At 41.5% G+C, this 13,603-nt stretch overlaps 1 protein-coding gene across 1 annotated transcript; it reads left to right on the top strand.

The window, feature by feature from the left end:
* Window positions 1–233: 233 nt before the first annotated feature.
* On the top strand, window positions 234–13,591 carry emilin2b (elastin microfibril interfacer 2b). The gene is made up of 9 exons (XM_063483439.1): window positions 234–358; window positions 512–637; window positions 1,214–1,406; window positions 1,532–3,251; window positions 11,515–11,724; window positions 11,801–11,854; window positions 11,935–11,985; window positions 12,069–12,185; window positions 13,111–13,591. Exons 1-9 carry the CDS (start codon window positions 234–236, stop codon window positions 13,440–13,442), a joined length of 2,928 nt encoding a protein of 975 aa, XP_063339509.1. The 3' UTR covers window positions 13,443–13,591.
* Window positions 13,592–13,603: the final 12 nt, after the last annotated feature.

Here is a 13,603-nt window from a genome sequence, read left to right as displayed (position 1 = left end):
AAATGTGCACTTGCATGTGTATATGCGAGAACTGACAAGTTGGAGAAAACGCATCTGTCAGCGTTGGAGGGGTTCCCGAAACGTCACATCCAAGGACGCTGGAAGGAGCTGGTTTAGATGTGTGCGCTACAGAGACGGAGCAATCCGCAGTGCCTTCACTGATCTCCACACCACAGATCATCACTACTGATTACAACCTGAAGGGATACTGCAGGATTTAAAATATCTCAGCCATGAAGCGCGGACTCCTACTTATCCATTTGTTAGTGGTTTTCCCTCTCATCACTGGCTCACCTTTTCAGTACAACATGTTTCAGGGAAACGCATATTCTGGCGCCGAAACGAGACAAAGAAATAAGTAAGTAAACTAGACATCTGTTATTGAACTCATGACTGCAAGTCAGTGAAGTACTCTTTCTGTTCTGTGCGTAACTTTGCATTTAATTGTTCGTGCATACGCACGCGGGCTTTTGCTGCACACCAGGAGTGATTAACAAGTGATTTTGTGCAGAAACTGGTGCGCCTACGTTGTGCACAAGAACGTGAGCTGCGCTGTGGTGGGAGGCACTGAGAGCTTCGTACAGCCGGAGGTTTTACCGTGTCCACCGGAGCTGCCAAACTGTGCGCAACAAGTGATGTAAGTTCCCAGAAGTGCTGGATATTAGGTGGAGGGCGGCAAATTCTTTGTTTTTGTCAGTTTATTTTGTTATATGAAGCAATACTTTTGTTACTGTCTTACAATAGGCAATCAGGGAATACTATGAATGGGTTTATTTGTTTCTTTGGGTGTTTTTTAACTGTTGATAACAAATAAAAATAAATAAGAATGCAAAACGTAAGCAAAATATCAGAATTAGCAAGCAAAAATTTCCCATCCAGCCTTCACTGGTCATAGAAAGGCAGACATGGGCTGGCATTTCTCTGACTTCCCCTTTGTTTTGCTTTACTGTTTATTGAGCAACAAATACACCAGTGACATGTAGTTAATCATGGGTGACAGAACCAGCAGTTTTCGTGAGTGGAACTGGTGGGAACTGATTCCTGCCAACTGCATGATTAATGAAACGAGCAGACTGGGGTTTGTCTAGTCTTAATTAGCAACAAGTTTACTTTGTATTGCTGAGAAGAAGAATAGCAAGAAATCTTATTTGTCTGAATATGTTTCTAGTAGATTTTTGCAATATTACTTTATACTAATGTCTTATGTTCCCAGATATCAAACACACTTTAGACCGACGTACAAGATTGCCTACAAGACTGTCACAGAGCTGGCATGGAGGTGCTGCCCGAGGTACCAGGGCCATGACTGCATGGAGTTGAAGGACACCCAGCCAGTCCAAACAGAGCGTTTGCCTCAAGCTCCAGCTGCCTCTGGACATTTTCCAGCCCCATATGGTGAAAGACTTGTCTGTAACATAAGAAAGTCTTGCATTAAAATATACAAGATAAAATGAAACTGTTTAAAATGCTTTGCTAACCATCTCGCTTTAATTTTATTGCTCCAATTCCAAAACCGTGAACAGATGGCCAGAGTAACCATCCGCGGAGAGGGCAGGGGCAATTTGGAGGTCAAACAGGTCACAGAACACAACATGGTCAAAAAGAATCTCAAAGCTCCCAACACCTGGAGGAGGAAGTGCAGCGACTATCGCAGATGGTTCTGGACATGCAAGCAAGAATGACAGACCTGTCCTCGAACCTGAGAGTGGATTTCCAGGAGGATGCCAGTAAAATGCTGGCTACACTGCTGAATAACCTCAGACAGCCTGCCAGTGCACAGGGTGCAGGGACCGAAACCATTCAGGTACAAGGCTTCTCTTTTGATCACAGCACAACACCAATGGAGGATGTCATGAACAAGATTAACCAGGTCACAGATGATCTTGAGTCCAAGCGCAATACCTTGGATGAGCTGCTGGGTCGCGTTAACCATCATGATGGACAAATTCGTCTATTAATGGATGCCCAGACCCCTCTGTCCACGGCTTCTTCTGCTCCTTCTATAGATGATGCAGACCTGCGGGCCTACCTGGACGATAAAATCAGCGCCCTGAGAGATGAGTTGATGGAGGGAATGGATATTAAAATGGCAGATTTGAAGAACTCTTGTGATTATAAAATTCTGTCAGTTCAGGAACATTGTGAAGGACAGGAAGCCAACTACCTCAGTCTGGCTGAGCTCATGGATTCAAAGGAAACTGACCTCCGCAATGAGATCCAAGACCTTAAAACCAAGCTGTCTGTTCCAGGGAATGAAAAGCAAGTATCTGACTCTGTTCTGGCTCAGCTGGAACACTTTGAAGTTCGTTTGAACACCACAGAGAAGTCTTTAATTGCACTAAGCCACTTTGTAGAGGAGAAGTTGAGAAAAGAAAGGGAAGAAGTTGTCAAAGACCTGAGGGAAACCATGGACAATGAACTGTCCTCCATGGAGGACAGACTCTCAGCTCTGTTGATTAAAACAACCTCCAACTCCCCATCTGGTGGTGAGCCAGAGAGTCCTGATGTTCAGCAGAGAGACATGAACACTCTAAAGGACTCCGTTCAGATTCTGGAGAATAGACTCGATCTTTTGAACCAAAAGTGCTCAAAAGAGTGCACAGATCATGTAACTGTTGTTGAAAACCTCAAGCAAGACTTCCACAGTTTCAAAAACTCTGTAGATGCTATGGAGACTAATCTGATAGTCCAGAAAAGTGCCATCACAGCTTTGGAGGGGCAACTCCTCAACTACAGCAATGTCATTGAGAATGTAAAGGGTGAATTAAGCTACCTTAAAGGCAGTGTGGGCCAACTAGAGAACCAGCAGTCTCAGACTCTCAGACGCTTTAACTCTAGCTGGGATCAGGTTAAAATGGAAACTGAACAGGAGGCCAGGGATCTTTTGGAGCTCCACAAGGCCCAGCACCAGAAACTAAGAGAGCGACTAGATGAGCTGGGCAGGGAGGTGGAAGCCGAGGCCGATCAATGCAGGGAAAAAGCACAAGATGTAGAGAAGGAGATTGCCGACATGGGCAGTCGTATTGTTAATGTGGAGAATTTATGCAGCAAGCTGGATCCTATCTCCAGTAATCTCCAGAGCATCAAAGAGGGGCTGAACATGCACGTCACTGGTTTGTGGAATTGTGTGAATCAGCTGAACGGTACAGTAAGAGCTCATGCACAAGACATTGGAGGACTGAGGGGAATCTGTGAGACTCTCGAAAAACACATTATAAATATGGAGAGAGACCTCCAGCCTGGTAATGAAGGTAAGATGCCTGTGCTGTAATCCAAACACACTTTTCATTGCCTTAAAGTATGACTGAGTCAATTCTTCTTATTTTAAATATTTGATTCCTCCAGCACAAAAACACACCCTGCACCAGTCAGTGGATTCCACATTATCACTAGTTTTACATGCTTGCATTAGTCAGTCTTTTGGACATTACTGGCTCCAGTTTGGCCTACAGTAGAAATACTGAACAAGCAAGCAGCTTTGAAATGTGGAAATTAGGCTCAATTTGTCCTTTTATGAAAAAGTGAGATGACTGATGCCATCTTTATATTCTACAACCACATCATGAACTGGTTCATAATAAACAAACAGTAGTGAATTGGTTTTGTGACTTTAAAGTGGGTTCATGAGCTGATGACAGTTTTTATTAGTTCCAAAGAGACATCGATAAGGGGTCGCTGACTTCCTGTCAGCAGTGTAATTTCTTTACCAAATCACATGGCTTAATTTTACTTATAGTTGTAAAAGTCCATCAGTAGAATCAGGCACAGTGACATTTTTGGACGGCGCCCATCCATAACACCGATGCTGCTGATGTCCTTTTTAGTTTACTATAATACAGGTAATGTCTGAGTTCAAAGATGAATAGACTAGCTTTAAACTAGTGAATCTGAATAAATTATAAACATTTTTTTAATTAGGAAAAGAAAATGTAATAGTTTGTCATTGCTATTATGCTGACCTTTAAATAATATTCAAGTTGTTATTTATTGTTAGTGAAAGAAAATTGTGGAAGGTGGGGGCAAATTTATTTTTTAATCATTATTCTGAAATGGTGCATGCCACAAAAAGACTGAGAGCCACGGCTTTAAATGGAAAACCATCCAGATTCTCTGGGTTAACCCTTGTGTTGTCCTGGGGTTATTTTTGACCCCAGGATGTATGGAAATCCCAAGGACATTACAAGGGTTAATTTTATTAATTATGCACGGACACTTCCGTGGTCGAAGCCTGAGATGGCAATGAAACAGCTACACTTAATTTCAGCCTTTTAGCTTGATTACTAACCTGGAACTCATTTGTTTATCCCGGACTGACTGTATACCAGAGAATCTGTACCACTGGAGTGTGTTTCAGTCTGCGAGTGAGGGGAAGTTGGATTTTCATTTGACCGTGTTCTCAGTTAAAGCAGGCGGGCCTGATTGAAGACACATGGTTCATTTAATAGACCCCACTTGTGTTGAGCAATGCTTTGGCATAAAGAAATATTACTCACCAGGCTTATTTGTGCATCCAAGTGTGCATTTATTTGTATCTGTGTGTTTGCCCATAAACTCTGTACCTGTGTGTATTTAAATCTTTGGGTGTGTTATGGTTTTATTGCTTTAAGTTAGAACATCAGGGTGATCTTGTTCACTTAATATTTGGTGCTGCTTTGTTCGTTGGGCTTTGTTGCTATGAACATGTTTGAGAGTATAGATTTTCATATTGGTGCATATGTTGCATACTTTTTGCCTGAGTCTGCTCATTAATGGCACCTATGAGACTGAGCTGGACTTGACTGACTCTGACAGTTTCAAATATGAACTAGAAGCACACCCATAACGTTTACGAGCTGGGACTTCCCCTCTGGGACCAGCTAGTTTAAGTTACCGGTTTACAAGGAGGTGATGCAGCAAAAGGTCTTGGCCAGAATATAAATGTAGGTCATCTGGAATAAAGCAGCACTAGTTTTTGTTCTGGGTCCACTCCAAGTCAAACCAGAGGTTTTGTTTCTGATTTATAGTCAACTCTCACGTGCCAATTTTCAAATTTTTTCACCAAATAGTCTCTAACGACTGAAAATGTTGTCACTCCACCTCGTGGTTTGTGTTGTAATATGTCATTGGGAAGTTGGAATGTTGTTCATGATTTCCACTCAAAGAGACATTAGAGGCCACTTTGTGCTTGGCTCTAAATTTGTGTTTGCTCTGTGAGCTACCTTGTACTGCCTCGCACTGCTTATCTGAAGAGCATGGAAAATGCTCTGTCATAGAGACACACAGATTACCAAGGCCCTCTCGGGGACTGCTCTTTCTTTCGCAGCCAAGAGCATCAGCGTGTGCAGATTAAGTGCTGCTCACAGTCTTTGCAGTGCTGTTACTTTCTTTTTGCTTCTTACTCGTCAATCCCATTTATGGAGTTCTCACATTTTTAACTTCCATGGTTGAGCTCATTTCCTGTTGAAATAAACACAGAACGCTGTGAGCTCCTCTGAGGTCCCACAGGCCATCTGTCAAGATGTTTACCATGATGTCATACAAGTTGTGAACCTTAAAAAGAAAGAGCTGTAATGTGTCATTTCTTCACTGCATACTAACCATGACACGGATGTTGTCCATTCAACAGTGAGCTCCATATTTCTCAAGGGAGCCCATTGCACTTTTTCTTATCTCTTCAAAGCTGAGTAGCCACTAAGGATCAAAGTAAGTGTTTGCTGTAGTTATAAGTTTATATGACAGTGATTACAAATATAAACTTTACATTCCTCTTTTGGATTTTTTCCCCTTATTTTTATTTCAGTTGACTCCTGGGTTTAGTTTTTAACTAAAATAATTTTGACTTGATTGTTGCTAAATTCAGCTTACAAAAGCCCTGAAGACTGCAAGCTAGTAATCACACATATAAACACTGCATGATTGTAATTATTTAACGAACCTGGCTTTACAAATGTTGTCTCAAGCGATGCAGCTTCATTGGATGTTAGGAAAAATGAATGTAAATATAAGTTTTTGTTTAGGAGAGATTTAACTCGCAGTTATGAGCTGTTGTTTGCTCCTTTTAGAGCTCTGCATTTTATCCGTGCATCACGTGCCCATCCTCTCCGTTCTCTCATTAACCGAATTTATTTAGTAGATACATGTCAGCATTCACAGTGCTGTGCAAATGTCTTGGGCCACACTTCATTTCTTCTTATTTTGCCTCCAATGAACCAGACTTGATTGTAATTTTTAAAGAGATGTTAAGGAATAGTTCTCAAGGCTTTCTGGAGTTTTTTTGATGGCCATTGGGTGCTTTTTCAATCATTTTCAATCCAGTCCTTGTACCTCAACGTTTTCAGAGAAACATAGGTTTGTTTGGGTTTTTTTAGCCGTCCAATTCAAGTTGATCCAATACTGCTCCTTCAAGCCTCATCAGAAATGGTCTCAGTGGAAGGATGGCTGTCAAGAAGCCACTGACAGCCATCCTTCTTAAGGAAGTGAGCTCGGGAGCTAAGGCGTGCTAAATTACACAAGAACTGGACTTAAAATCAGTCGCAACAGGTCTTATGGAATGATGATTCCAAGTGGTTGTCAGCATGTACAGATGAGGTCCGAAAAGAGGAAGACACTGTAAAACATGGTGGATGCTCTGTCATGGTTTGGCGCTGCATTTCAGCCTTTGGTGTTGGGGATCTGCTCCAAATTAATGGAATAATGAACACAGAAAAACACCATGCAATATCAAATAGACTAAAGGTGGTAATACCAAACATAGCCTTTAAAGCTCAATGTTAAAGTTGGAATTGTACAAACACTGTTTTTGCCTTATATACTGCATTGCCATGTATGTCTGCATATTTAAACATACCCATTTCCCCATAATTTCTTGCGTTAAAACACATCCTTTTCATGTGTTTGACAAGGAGATCTGAGATTCTTAAAGTACAGCTCTATTATGGAAACCTCTTGAGATTAGAAAGCATGCTTTCCTGATTGTGACAAGGCTTGTGGTTGGTGCTTGTAGTTTAATGACCTGTTAGAGATAAGGCACACACACTCTGGTCAACGGTCAAATATGATAACCCCATGAACCAAAAACAAGATGGGACCTGTAGAAAAGCCCCCAAGAAAAACACAGTCCTCACTGTTTGTGTGCTGCTGTCTGTGGCTGCTCATGTATGCTTCATTGTTCTGGTGGAGGAGGTGTGACATTATTTCTGACAGAAATGTTGTGCAATAACCCCTTTTTTGGATACTTTAAGCATGAAATTCTTAGGCTGGATTTATTGATTTCTAAATCATATCCTTAAGGGCTTAATGTGTTTTTGGTGAGTCATAAAGTCAATATGCACCAAATTGCAGTTATTACAATGCGGTATGTAATGTGGAAAGTGGCAGTTCTTGTGACACAAGGGGCTGTTGAAGCCTGGATCAGGCGGTTAAGGGAATAACAGCAGAGGGAGGATTTCCCATGCTGCTTTGGTGGAGAAATGAAAATCTGTGGTGGATGGTAGATCAAGCTGCATTTGTTTACAGCTCATCTCTTTCATCAGGACAAGCATTCTCGTGTGCAGGCATACATCCTTTGTTCGCCTCTTTTATCCTTGTAACACTGCGTCTGAAAACACTTTACAGTCCCTCAGATCAAACATGACTCTCCAGAGAATCTACCTCGCCTGTACGAGGAGCGACAAGACCAAGAAACACATGCACATGTGCACATTCACAGACACACACCCCCTGTGCTGTTTTACTGCCACGGGCTGGTCTCTCTGCACATGTTGCGTTTAACAAGCAGATTTCTCTGGCTTCTGCAGTGAACGATCCTTTTCCCCGGGGTGAGGGGATAAGCTGTGTGGCGATTGAACATGTGGCCGTATCTTGGTATGCTGCTGGTATGTCTTTTATGTGCTGGTTTTCCTTTTTGGTAGAGCAACTTAGATGTTGTAGACCAAAGAGTAACAATAATGAGTAATGTGCCTGAAGCTGGAAAGATCATTAGATGATAAACCCAACGGTTCACCTCACCTGTAGGTTAGTGAATGCACCAAGATGTGTGGTTTTGGTAAATGATGGATAATGGGGTATTAGTCTGGGGTTTTTTTTCTTCTTTTTTTCTCTGTTAATGTCTTTAATAACAAGCTCAGATAATCACTCGCTGCTAGCCTGTTAATGAGGGTCAGCAGTAGCCATACTTTAATCATGAAAACAACTGCAGGTTTTTTGAAAGTCGAAAAACTGAATAAACAATGTTTAACATTTCTATGGACTGTCAGGCATTACTGGTGGAAGCACACTTTAGTGTTGCTTAATGTGAAACCCATATGGTGGAAGCACAACCAGGAGCATCTTACTGTGTACATCCAATATGCTTTATAAAGTTTACTGCCATCCAAACTCCTGATCTCTGCACTCAGTCATTGGCGACTATCGAAAAAAGGGTTGGCGTACTCACCCATTGGTTTGTGAACTCTATTTACATTATACATGCTTCCCATGGGCAATAAGAGATATATTAGAGAGCACAGCATAAATTGTATTGCTATGCTTTATCAGCTTTATCTATCCATTAAGCCAGATGACACACACCAATTAGTTAAACAGCAGGCATGTCTTCTTGCTGCAGATAAAACTGAGGTTATTGTACTCAACCATAAAAATCTTAGAAACCTGGTGTCTAACCAGATACTTCATCCAGATGCCATTACTTTGACCTTGAGCAACACTGTGAGGAATAATGAAGTCATCTTTGACTAAACTATGTCCTTCAACTCACACATTAAACAAACATGTAAGACTGCTTTACTATCCACATTAGCTTCTCTTTATTGGCTCCCTGTTAAATCCAGAATTGAATTTAAAATCCTTCTCCTCACATACAAAGTCCTGAATAATCAAGCCCCATCTTATACTAAAGATCTCATAGTACCATATTGTCCACGAGCCTGGTTCTATCGGAGCTTTCTTCCTGTTAAAAGGGAGTTTTTCCTTCCCACTGTCTGATTGTTGCGGTTTTCTCTCTGTTACTGTGGGATCTTTACCTTACAATATAAAGTGCCTTGAAGTTACATTTCTAATGATTTGGCGATGCATAAATAAAATTGAATTAAACTGAACCCTACTCTTTAGCATTTTGGCCATAGTAACCTCTCTTGTACACTCAGGAGTGAAGTAAATTTGTCAAATAACAAAAAAATCAAACTAGAAATAGAACTCGCACTGTTTCGCCCTCTGCTGGCACATTCATTAGACTGCAACACTTTCGCCTGTTCGACCTTTGTCAAGATTACAGGTGGGCAGGATCATGTGTGGGATTTCTGTTTAATTGTTTTTATAAAGTTTGCTTTCTTCTGAATCACCTACTGTTCTTTCAGGTGTGCAGACATTTCTCATTAGGCACTCAAATACTTAAGCATTCTTCCAGTAAGCACCAGTACCAGAAATATAGTTGAGAGGTTCAGTTCAATAACTCAGATTTGTTGGTACAACATGTAGCTGACAGCTGGCAGCACTGGCCTGCCATTCAGAGCACACACGCCCTTAATCGTGCAACTTTTACCCTCATAGTTAAGCAGTTGTGTTTTACAAAAATACGCCCTGCCTGCAGTTGTCACGAACAAGAAAATTAGCAATAACAAAGCCATTTTCTCTTTTGTACCAGATTATAAATATATTTCCTTCTGTGGTAAAGTTGGGCATTTTAACATGGGAATCTAAAACCACTGCTTCCACCAAAGGAGGTCTGGGAACCAAGTGGTTCAAGTGTCAAGAAAACTGACACTAGCATAGCATCACAGCATTGCTTGGCCCAAAGTTGAAACTGCTGTTCTCAGTGGCTTTGGGAGGGGGTACTACAAAAATTACACTGATGATTTGCAGTTGCAGCCTACAGATTCCACCCATCATGACTTTCTTCCCTCGTAAAGTATCCCAACTTTTGCTACATAAGGCTAAGTAACGATTGGTTCTCTAAACCTACCAAAAGAGTAACGGAATTTCTATTCTCTGTATGTCCTGTACATATGGCAGAATTGACAAATAAAGTTGACTTTGACTTTGACTTTGACTTGAAAAACTTGGCAATTGACTTGCTTATGGAGTCGACCTTAAGTGTAGATACTGCAGTTTTGGCACTTTGTGTTGGATTAGTTTTTAGGCCCAGAAATTGCCACTTCATCAGTGTGCAGGATTGCTTATTATGCATCAGTCACATTGCTGTATTTTATGTGCATGTACATATAGCAGTAGATGTAGCTTTTATATTAGATGGTATAAAAAATTGTTTTTTCTTCTCTTTGTATGTGTAAACAAACACTGAAAATTATAACCGGTTTTTCTATCAGGAGATGTTAATCATCTTATTATAGCAGATTTCTGTTCACAGACATGCTACACTCACTGGACACTTTATTAGGAACACCTGTTTATCTGATCAATCCAACTATCTAATCACACTGGACCAACTCACTGTTTTTAGGCATGCAGGCATGATGAAGATTGCCTGCTGAAGTTCAAACCCAGCATCAGAATGTGTCTCTGAATGGGATGGTTGTAGGTGCCAGACGGGCTCGTCTGAATATTTCAGAAACTGCTGATCTGCTCTCTAAGACTCTCTTTAAAGAAAATTGTCAGAAAAAGAAAAAACTGAGCAGCAGTTCTCTGGGTGAAAGTGTCTTGTTGATGTAAGAGGTCAGAGGAGAGTAGCCAGAGTGCTTCAAGCTGACAGGAAGGAAACAATAATTCAAATAACCACTCATTACAACGAAGGTATGCAGAAGAGCATCTCTGAATATACAAGACATTGATTCTTGAAGCAGATGTGCTTCAGCAGCAGAAGACCACTCTGGGTGCTACTTCTGTCAGATAAGAACAGGAAGCTGAAGCTACAGTTGACACAGGCTCAACAAAACTGGAACAGTGTTTTCCGATCTGATGAATCTCCATTTCTGCTGCAACATTCAGATGTTAGGGTCATACTCTTGCATAAACAGCATGAACCATCCTGCCTTATAGCTACAGTGCAGGTTGGTGATGGTGGTGTAATGGTGAACCTCTCCATCCCTTTATGAATACACGGTGTCCATCTTCTGATGTCTGCTTTCAGGAGGATAAAACGACATCAAATCCCAAAGTGATTTCTTGAACATGACAATGAGTTCTAGGCACACAAATGCCCTCCACAGTCACCAGATATCAACACAGCAGAGCACCTTTGGGATGTCGTGAAACCCGAAATTCACATCATGGATGTGCAGCTGGCAAATCTGCAGCAACTGCTCAGTGCTGTCATGTTTAATAAGGACCAAAATCTGAGGAAAGATTGCAGCACCTTGCTTAAACTGTGCCATGAAGAATTAAGGTGGTTCTTAAGATAAGGTAGCATCAAATGTAATATTAGAAAGATGACTGCAAGAATGTGCCACTGAGTTATAGGCATGATGTTTGACAAATCAGCTGGTTGTGTATTGTCTGTTAAAGCATCTGCCCTCCAGACATGTGTTTTTTCACCGACCTTTAGCCTTTCCCCATCCCTCACTCCATATCTGTTCTATTCAGGTGCTCCGGTTAGAGTGTTTGACACAAGACAGCCCCAGGGGTCAAGTAAGGGGCCCAAGGTATTCGCTGGCCCCATGAATACCTCGCTCTCGGAGCTGCCTGTGATGGAAACCGGAGAGGCGGGACCCCCCGGAGAGATGACTTCATCCAAGTTGCCCAAAGGAACAGATGGGATCATGATGCCTGTTCAGGGCTTTGCTGGAGCTCCAGGTGAGACACAACCACAACCGTACATGCTGTACACAACATTGTTTCGTGCAACTTATGTTTTTGTTTTATTTCACAGCATCCCCACAAAAACCCACCGACATCCTCCAGACCAGAACTCATGTGAGCTCAGGTAAGTGTTCCTTTTTAAATGTCCTGCATTACAGCCGAGCGCATGAAGAGTGAATGAAGCTGTTTTTATTTGATCAACAGATGTGAGCATGCCTCTCAGACCCCCTCCTCTGAAACGTGTCATGGCTTCAGGTCAGACTTTAGTGATTATTCAAATTCCTGCCTCTGCTATCGTCATGTTTGGCAGCCTGTGATATTTCCTTTCCTGTATTCAGGGGAGAAAGTGTCGTTCTCAGCTGGTCTGACTCTTCCACCGTTTCAAGGAGTTGTCGGTATCATCCGATTCAACGAGGTGCTGGTCAATGATGGTGGACATTACGACCCTCAGACAGGTATCTGTTATTTTAGTCTTACCCCATATTTTCCTCTGCATTTATAAATTAGTTGGGGGGGTTTTTTTGTTTGTTGATTTCTATTTTTCATTGATAAATTGTTTAAGCTCAAACTACAAATGACCCAGTTGCACCGGAAACACTGTAAATAATTAGACTAGATTTAAATTCCCAGTTTAATTATTAATTAGCTATTGTTGCAGCACATAAAGTGGTTGTGATGCACAGCAGCTGCTTGTGGCAAAGCAGTGCTGAGCCAAGTGTGTTGGCTCTTTGATAACTTTTTAAGTAATGTAGTTCTAGTGTTAAACACACTTTGAGGTAAGAAGGAAGTCATAAAAGTTGACAAATATCATTATGAAATGAAACTGGGCTTTTTGGCCCTTTTCCTAAAGTTTAGTGCAAGTGCTACCTTTTTGAATTTGGATAAAAAGATGGTAAATTTTATTTTGCAGGAATCTGTTCATTGATCGGCGTAACTTTGTGCTGAACATTGGGGGGGTCAAGATCTCTGTCTAAATAAATAAATAAATCTGGGTAAATTCCCAGATGATTAAACATGCAACTATTTTGCTGGTAATAACTGAAATGAGTAAAGAAAATCAACAGCCTATTTATGCAAGATAATTCATAATTTTATTGGGGGGGTTATACTTGTTAGGTCTGATTATTGGGGGGGTCATAACCCCCCTAACCCCCCTGAAAATTACGCCCCTGTGTTCATTAACGAAAGACTTTAGTCTTATGAAGTTGCTGAAAATAATCTTGGTGCTACAGGAAAAGCCAAGATTATTAGCCTGAATCCTCTGGAGCTCAGTAACTTTACAAAATTGAAAGCAAATCGATTAAATAGTTGCATAAATATTGAAGTTTGCCACTGTGTTTGGTAAGAATCTCAACTATCTGCATCGTTATGTGTTCTCAGGCATCTTCACAGCTCCGATGGATGGCCGTTATCTGGTGACCGCTGTGTTGACACCCGAGCAAGGAGAGAAGGTTGATGCCATCCTATTTGTGTCTAGTCGCAGCATCCAGAGGCTGAACTCTGCTGGTTTCATGTCTGGCGTCACAGCTCCGCATTCACACGAACTCTGTAACTGCACCAGTTCAACATCAGCGAGCCTGATTCTCTCACTGAGGCGAGGAGACCAAGTACGACTCGTCTTAAAAGCTGGAAAGCTCGCTGTCTCAGCCTCATCTGAGGTCGTGTCATCTTTCAGCGCTGCGCTTCTCTACCCCAGCACATCAAAGCGGTAGTTCCTCTACTTTCAGAGACAACCGACGCCTGAGAGTGAAGTATGGTGCACATTACTGATGACATACCAGAGCTCATTGTGATGTTATAGCTATAATATAATTCGATCTCCAAATAACTGAGATGATTTCACTTCATGAGTATTAATATATAGTTTACACTG

The sequence above is a fragment of the Pelmatolapia mariae genome, linkage group LG9 (assembly GCF_036321145.2).
Source record: "Pelmatolapia mariae isolate MD_Pm_ZW linkage group LG9, Pm_UMD_F_2, whole genome shotgun sequence".
Lineage (NCBI taxonomy): Eukaryota > Metazoa > Chordata > Actinopteri > Cichliformes > Cichlidae > Pelmatolapia > Pelmatolapia mariae.
The sequence above is the reverse complement of the archived record's forward strand: the minus strand, read 5'-3'. Positions and strand labels throughout refer to the sequence as shown.